At 56.8% G+C, this 8,130-nt stretch overlaps 1 protein-coding gene across 1 annotated transcript; it reads left to right on the top strand.

Moving 5' to 3' along the window:
- The first annotated feature begins 4,014 nt into the window (after positions 1 to 4,014).
- S1PR4 (sphingosine-1-phosphate receptor 4) lies at positions 4,015 to 5,371 on the top strand. The gene has a single exon (XM_015241170.3). The coding sequence runs from the start codon at positions 4,081 to 4,083 to the stop codon at positions 5,236 to 5,238; it is 1,158 nt and encodes a 385-aa protein (XP_015096656.2). The 5' UTR covers positions 4,015 to 4,080; the 3' UTR covers positions 5,239 to 5,371.
- The last annotated feature ends 2,759 nt before the right edge of the window (positions 5,372 to 8,130 follow it).

Raw genomic sequence — 8,130 nt, 5'->3', positions numbered from 1 at the left:
AGAGAGCACACTCTGCCCACTGAGTTAGGAAACCCACGTTTTCTTCCCTTACCTTCTACTTTGAAAATATCTTCAGACCTACAGAAGTTGCCAGGTGATTACCACGAACCCCCACCTACCCTTCCTCTAGGTCAGGGGCAGCACACTACCCGCTCTCAGCCTGTTTTTGTAAATAAAGTTTTGTTGGCATGTGGCCACGCCCATTCATTTGCACATCAGTCCCGCCTTTGCTGGGACAGCAGAGTCTAGTGGTTGTGACAGAGCCTGTCTGGCGCCCTCGGTGCCAAAAATATTCATGACTTGGCCCTTTGCAGAAAAAGTCTGCAGACCCCTGAGCTAGATCGGCCCACGACTCACCCTTTGCCGTATGTATTTCTCTATAAAAGTATTTTAGATATTCCATAAAAATATACACATTTCTATTCTTTTTCTTAATTTTGCTAAATAATTTGAGAGTAAGTTGACGACATCATGTACCTTTACTCCAAAAAACCATGTAGTTCCTGCAAACACCTGTTATATAACCAGAGGGTGATGGTCAAATTCAGGGGATCAAACACAGATACAATAATTGTACCTAATGTCCAGCCCACGTGAAAATTTACCCAGTTGTCTCAATATTGTCTTTTATAGCAACCCCTCCACCTCCCTGGCCCCCTCCCCTTCCCCAAAGCTGTATCCAGTCAGGGGTCACTCACTGCACAGAGTTTCACGCATCTCCACTCTGCTTTCTTCCGAGACAGCCTGAGGCTTGCTTTTTTTTTTTTTTTGTCTCTTATCTCCTTTTATGACCTTGACTCTTTCGAAGAAACCAGGCCAATTATTCTGTGAGCTGTCCCTCAGCATGGTTCCCATGATCGGAGGCAGGCTGTCCATGTCTGGCAGGAGTGGCCTGGAAGCGGCGTGTCCCCTAGTGCTTCACACCAGGAGGCCCACGAAGCCCCCCTCCCCCCCCAGTGTGCTCACTTGGGTGGCCTGGCTAAGATGCTGCTCGCCAGGTCTCTCAGGAAGGCACTTCCCCTCTGTAACTGAGAAGTCACCTGCAGGAAGGCACCCTGAGATTCTGTAAATGTCCTTCTCCCCGTCAGACCTCCACCCGGTCACTTCAGCGTCCACCGTCGGACCTCGCTTGGGCCACTTATTGCTGGGCCACTTAGTGCTGATTTTTCTAACTCTGCTATTGAGTCAATGACTGGGATCAGAATTGCTGGATAACACAGAAAAATCATTTCCCCCCAATTGTTTCTTATTGTGGTAAAATACATGTAACATAAAAAGCACTCTGTTGAGTGTGCCTTTCAGAGGTAGGACTGAATACATTCATCCGGTCTGCAACCATCCCCACCATCCACCTGCAGAACTCTTTTCATCCCGTAAAATGGAAGCTCTGTCCTCAGTAAACACTAACTCTTCCCCTGGCACCCGCCACCCAACTTTCTGTCTGTACGACTTTGAGCTCATTCATTTTTGACGCTCATTGTCCCAGGTTTGGCCAGCCTGTGTCTCTCCGATGGGTCCCATGCTCCTTGGAGCCCTTCCTTACTCTCTGGTGCACTAAGGTGTTCCAGGCACTTCTTGTAATCCACCTGCCTACTCCTGGAATCAGACATTTCTCCCCAGAGCCCTGAACCCCCCTACTGTTTTTGAGAGGGTGATACTTAGAAACCAAGATCTGGGCACTCGATGGGCTCATTCCTATTGGGCTGTCTCAAGAACAAGACGACCCAGTTTGGTTGTTTAAATCACAAGTACATGCTGACGCTGACAATCTCATTCCGTCGCTGTGGGATTCTTTCCTATATTCTGCCTTTTTCATCTTTGCAACTTCTTTCTCCCCCGAAGACCCGATTCCTAATAATATAAACACACTTGCTACTTCACTTAGTCCCACAGTACACACGATAGTTTCAGAATCACTACACCCCTGCCACTCCCAAAAACAAATGTACTGAATCAAGTTTAAAATTATTTTGCAGTTCCCTGTGTCTCTAGAGTGAGTACTGTGTCCAAAATTTGCATCATGTTTTTTCCTATTTCTGTGTGGTTATGATTTTCATTTGAAATACAGTTCAGTTCATGTTTTCCATTTATATTCCATCTTAAAGCTTTTTTTCCCCCTCCATCTTTGTTGGTTTAATTTTTTGTTGAATATAGAAGGCATTAACAGTCTAAAAACCATACAAAGAGGAAGGCACTGGGGATTACACCCAGGACCTCAGGCATGCCAAGCACATGCTGTACCACTGAGCTACACCCCCTCCCTTCTTCATTTTTTTATTATACAAAAGATAACATACTATATATGTTTTGTATGTTTTGTACTTCCCCCTCAACTTAACAGTATGTCCTGGAACTCACTCCATCCCGTTCAGAGGTCACCCTCATTCTTTTTCAGGGCTGCATAATACTCCACCATGGGATGCAGCATAATGCACCAGTCTCTCTCCTCTGTACAGACATCTGGGTTGCCTCTAATGTTTTGCATTTACAACCGATAATGGATAACCTTCTGGGTACTTAGACTTGCGTATTTTTGAGCTGTGTCTTCAGGACAAACTTTTAGAGAGGTGGGCAGCTCTTCTGAGGATGGTGATAATCGTAAAATTAAAGGTATAATGCACATACGACCTTTCACTCAGGCAGCAGGTAATTTATGGCAGGTCACTGTTGGGCAGCTTGGCCTCAAATTAGTCAAACTCTGCTCTCTCTTAGCATTTCACTCTTGTTCTGAATTTGCTCTCCTAGCCTGGGATCAGGGCTCAGTCCAGGGTCAGGACTCAGCCTAGGATCAGGGCTCAGCCCAGGGTCCAGGCTCAGAACACGCAGTGTGCCTCTCTGTCAATGTGCCCAGGTCGTGTGGTCCTCGGTGAGGCTGGGACTGGGGCCCGGTAGTCCTGTTGCACAGGGTAGTTCCTCACCTCCCCACCCCCGCATCACACCCCAGCTGCCTGCACAGTCCCTCCTGCCGCAGCTTCTCCCTTCAGATCCGTTTCTGCTTGGTCACCTCCAGTGACAAGATGCTGCTGCCTCGCAGGGCAGCCACTCCCTCCCAGCCTCCCTGTAGCTGTCCTGCTTCCAGTGAACCCAGGGAGGGGGTGCTGGTGCCTTCAGCCGCAGTATCCTGCCTGCCTGCCATTTACGGGGGATAACAGAGCCCTCAGATACCTGCGCCTTCCTTTTCAGACACTGATCAGGGCCGTGCCGCCCCCGCCCCCAACTCCCCAAGCATCACTCCACACATTACCGGCCACTTTGTCTCCCCATGGAGGTGCCCGCACCTCGGTCCTCAGTCATCTCAGTGACTCAGGATGGCCGTGCAGTGGAGCTGGGGTGAGCTCCCCACTTCTCCGGTGAGCCTCTCGCCTCCAGAGGTGAGCTGCTGCCCTGGGTGGGGGTCCCGAGCAGCTCCCAGCAAGGCTGGCTCAGCGGCAGGAGACGCAACGGAAAACCCGGATGAGGAGGGTCGCGGCCCGGACACCCGGCGGAGCGTGGCCGCAGGTGGGGCGCCCCCCTCCCAGCTGTGTGTTCTTCCGCGGGGCCCGGTGTCGCCTCTCCAGGCCTCGGGTTCCCGCTCCGTGGAGCCGTTGGTCCTGGCCCTGGCGTGAGCGTAAAACAGGGCGCATCTGCACCATCGGCGGGGGAGCTGGTGGTGCTCCCGTGTGCGCGGTCACTTGCCACACACTTATTAATCACCTGCTGCTTGCCAGGCGGGCTGGGAGCAGTCGGGGAGCCAGTGATGGAACCGCGGGTCGTAGCTCGTGGGGGCGGGGGAGATGTCCACGGGGAGCCTGCTTCCCCTTCTCTCGGGGGCCCCACCCGCAGTGGGCTTTCGAGGACCGGAAGGGGGCAGAGACGGGGTCGCGCCGCCAGTGCGGGGTGCGCCGCAGCGCCCTCCAGGAGCCGGTGGCAGCCGACCGTTGGGACGGGTGCCCCTCCCCGTGCCGGCCTCACCCCCACCCGGGGGGTACCTTGAACATAACAGGAAATTTCAAATAACAGGAAACCAAGAGCGGGCAGGCGAGTGGCTCCACCCTGCCTGGGGCGAGCCGCCCCGGGCCTCAGTCTGCCCCGGGGACCGCCATGAACGCCACGGGGGCCCCGGCCGCGGCCCCCGAGTCCTGCCAGGAGCTGGCGGCCGGCGGCCACAGCCGGCTCCTCGTGCTGCACTACAACCACTCGGGCCGGCTGGCGGGCCGCGCCGGGCCGGACGACGGCGGCCTGGGGCTGCTGCGCGGGCTCTTCGTGGCCGTGAGCTGCCTGGTGGTGCTGGAGAACCTGCTGGTGCTGGTGGCCATCGTGAGCCGCATGCGCTCCCGGCGCTGGGTCTACTACTGCCTGGTCAACATCACGCTCAGCGACCTGCTCACGGGCGCCGCGTACCTGGCCAACGTCCTGCTGTCGGGGGCGCACACCTTCCGCCTGGCGCCCGCCCAGTGGTTCCTGCGCGAGGGCCTCCTCTTCATGGCGCTGGCCGCCTCCACCTTCAGCCTACTCTTCACGGCCGGCGAGCGCTTCGCCACCATGGTGCGGCCGGTGGCCGAGAGCGGGGCCACCAAGACCGGCCGCGTGTGCAGCTTCATCGGGCTCTGCTGGCTGCTGGCCGCACTGCTGGGCCTGCTGCCCCTGCTCGGCTGGAACTGCGTGTGCGCCTTCCAGCACTGCTCCAGCCTGCTGCCGCTCTACTCCAAGGGCTACATCCTCTTCTGCGTGGTCGTCTTCGCCTGCATCCTGGCCACCATCATGCTGCTCTACGGGGCCATCTTCCGGGTGGTGCGGGCCAACGGGCAGAAGGCCCCGCGCTCCCCGGCCCGCCGCAAGGCCCGCCGGCTGCTCAAGACGGTGCTCATGATCCTGGTGGCCTTCGTGGTGTGCTGGGGCCCCCTCTTCGGCCTGCTGCTGGCCGACATCTTTGGCTCCAACGTCTGGGCGCAGGAGTACCTGCGGGGCATGGACTGGATCCTGACGCTGGCTGTGCTCAACTCTGCCGTCAACCCGCTCATTTACTCCTTCCGCAGCCGGGAGGTGTGCCGGGCAGTGCTGGGCTTCCTCTGCTGCGCATGTCTCCGGCTGGGCCTGCGAGGGCCCGGGGACTGCCTGGCCCGGGCCGCCGAGGCCCACTCCGGGGCCTCCACCACGGACAGTTCGTTGAGGCCGAGGGACAGCTTTCGGGGCTCGCGGTCACACAGCTTCCGGATGCGGGAGCCCCTGTCCAGCATCTCCAGTGTGCGGAGCGTCTGAGCCCATGGCTGGGGCGCTGGTCCAGACATCCAGGGCATGCCCACGCAGGCCCTCCGCCGCTGCTTGGGGAGCACGCAGGGATGCGGCAGGCGGGCCACAGGGAGAGGAAGGAACAGGGCAGTGGGGGGACGAGCGGTGGTTCTCCTCGAAGCCTCCTGGGGCTGCTGATGCCCAGTGGGCTTCCCAAAGTCTTGTTGGAGCAGGAGGCAACTGCTCATTGGAACAGAGATCGCCTTGGGATGGGGACGAATGGGTTTGCTGTGTGCGCTGCCCCCACCCACCCCGCCGTGTGGTTCTGGGGAAGCACCAGTCCCTCTCTGGGCCTCAGTGGGGCTCCCAGGCTGTGAGGGGGGAACTGCGGGGTGGATGCCCGAGCAACACCGAAGTTCAAAGGTGGGACGAGGTGTCTCAGCCTCCCCCTATTCACGTGTGCATCAGGGTGATGGCGTGAGGGCTGTGGGTCAGCTGGAGCTGTGCTGGGGCAGGGGAGGACCGTGAGTCTGTGCTGGGGGGGTGTGGTTGTGAGGGCACTGATGGAGTATGGGTGAGAGAAGGAGAGGCTGAGGGCAGGACAAGTTGTGCCTGTAAGCTTGTGCCAGTGTGTCTGCGTGTGCACAGACATCCTGGCATGTGGCAGGCCTCTTGAGCATGTGCACACGTGTGTGTGACTGATCCACTCTGTTGAAGGTGTGTGTGAGAGTTTCCAGGCTGCCGGGAAAGTGAGGGCGGGGCGCCCAGTGACATTGACACCCTCCCCTTCTCGCTCACTTCCCCTTTCCCTGTCCTGTCTCTCATCTTGGGTCCTGGGTGGCCTCCTTCCCCCACCTATGGCCTCTGCATCTTTGAGGACACAGCCTGGGGGTCAGCAGAGGGGACTAGCCTAGCCCTCTCAGCCCCAGGGACTCTCACCCACTCCTCTATAGAGTTCCCTTTAGCACTAACAGCCTTGACCTTCCCCATCTTTAAAATGGGCTGATAGCATACGGAACACACCAGAGGAGGCTGTCAGTGCATGCTCAGTGCTTTTGCCACAGTGCGTCGTGTCCATGTGTCTGACAAGACATTTGGCGATGGTGGAAATGTTTTACATCTGTGCTGCCCAGCCTGGGAACCCCACGTGGCTACTGAGCCCTTGATAAGCATCCAGTGCTACTGAAAAACTGAACTTGGATTTTGTTCGCATTTAAACAGTCCATGGGAGTGGCGGCAACAGTATGGGATAGCAGAGATGCACCCCCTGCACACAGCTACGTCGGCGGGAAGACAGTTCTTCCTCTCCATCCTCCCAGCCAAGGCAGTGCCTGCAGGTCTTTCTGTCTCCATCTTGCCAAGTTCCTGGGGCAGCATCCTGTCTGCCACCCTGGATGGGACAGCTCTGTTCTGAGCCTCCATTTCTCCCCTGCAGGTTAGGGGATGCGGCGATGGGAAACCATCTTCTGTGCTGTTCAATAAAGCAGCCATTAGCCACATGTGGCTACTTAAAATTAATTAAAAAGAAATATAAAACTTCTGTTTCTCAGTGTATTCCTTGGAGCTGCTGTAACAAAGGGTCACAGCCGGGGGAGGCGGGGGGGGGGCTTGAATGAGAGAAATTTATCCTCTCGTTGTTCTGGAGACTGGAAGTCTGAGGTCAGGTGCTTGCAGGGTTGGTTCCTTCCGAGGCCACGGGGTAGACTGCTGGGGGGCTGTCTCCTAGATTCTGGTGGTTTGCTGGCAAACTTTGGCATCTCTTGGTTTGTTGATGCATTGCTCTGATCTCTGCCTCCATCTTCACATGGGCTCTCCCTGCGTGCATGTCCGTGTCCAAATTTTCCCTTTTTATAAGGACACCAGTCCTGTTGGATTAGTGCCACCCTATTCCAGTGTGACCTAATTAAATTCACCTGTAAAAATCCTAGTTCCAAATAAGGCCCTATTCTGAGGCCCCGGGATTAGGAGTCCCAGGTATGAATTTGTGGGGAGACACCACTCAGCCTGTAACCCTGGGCCGCACTAGCTACATTTCAAGTGCTCCGTGGGACACGTGGCCTGTGGCTCCTGTGGGGGGTGGTGCAGACCTAGAACATCGCCGTCATCACGGAAGGTTCTGCTGGACAGACAGGGCTGGAAAAAGCTCCAAGCCTGTATCAAGTGCGCCAGAAGCTGGGCTACTTCGCACACTTCCCTGATTCCTGGTCCACGTGTTTATCTGGGACAGCAGCAGGCAGGGTGGGGCCTTGGTGGAATTTGGGGTGCATGGAGCCTGAGCTACCTTGAAGCTCTCAGCCTGCATCCTGGGCCTGCCCAGGTTCCCCTCTGCCTTGTGGGGTGTCACACTTTGCTTTGACTGAGCTGGACTATTTCTTGCACCCTCCTCTGGAGCCTTTGCACTTGTCTTTTTTGTTTCCACTCGAGTAGCCTGACCGGCACAAGCCCTGCTCATCCTTTGGGTCGCAGCTTTAGCATCACCTCCTCCAGGAAGTCTCCCTGATTTCTCCCCCCCCCCAGCCCTCTTCCAGGCTCCCGCAGCTGCCTGTGCATCCCCATCATAGCTCTGGCTGCCTCTGGCCACACACGTATCCTCTCCCCTGGACTTTGAGCTCCATGAGGGTGGAGATAGCAACCAAGTCAGGGTCACTGTGGTGTCCCCGGCACCCAGCACAGGGCCCAGCAGACAGTAGGTGCCCCATGGCCTGGAGCTCTGGGAGAACCGAACGCAGCAGCCTGCCTTCCACTGAGCCTCGGAAACCTCTTTCCCTCCTTATTCCCCACCCCTGCCCTCCTCCCTGGCTGTGGGGGAACCATCCCCAGAATCCTGACTTCTGCTCTTAGGTGGCCCAGGTGTCTGTCTCCCATTACTGTTCCCCAGCTCTGCAGGGGAAGCACCACGGGCTTCAGTTTCATCATCTGTAA

This window comes from Vicugna pacos, chromosome 22 (assembly GCF_048564905.1).
Source record: "Vicugna pacos chromosome 22, VicPac4, whole genome shotgun sequence".
In the NCBI taxonomy this organism is placed as follows: Eukaryota; Metazoa; Chordata; class Mammalia; order Artiodactyla; family Camelidae; genus Vicugna; species Vicugna pacos.
This window is presented reverse-complemented; position numbering and strand designations above follow the sequence as displayed.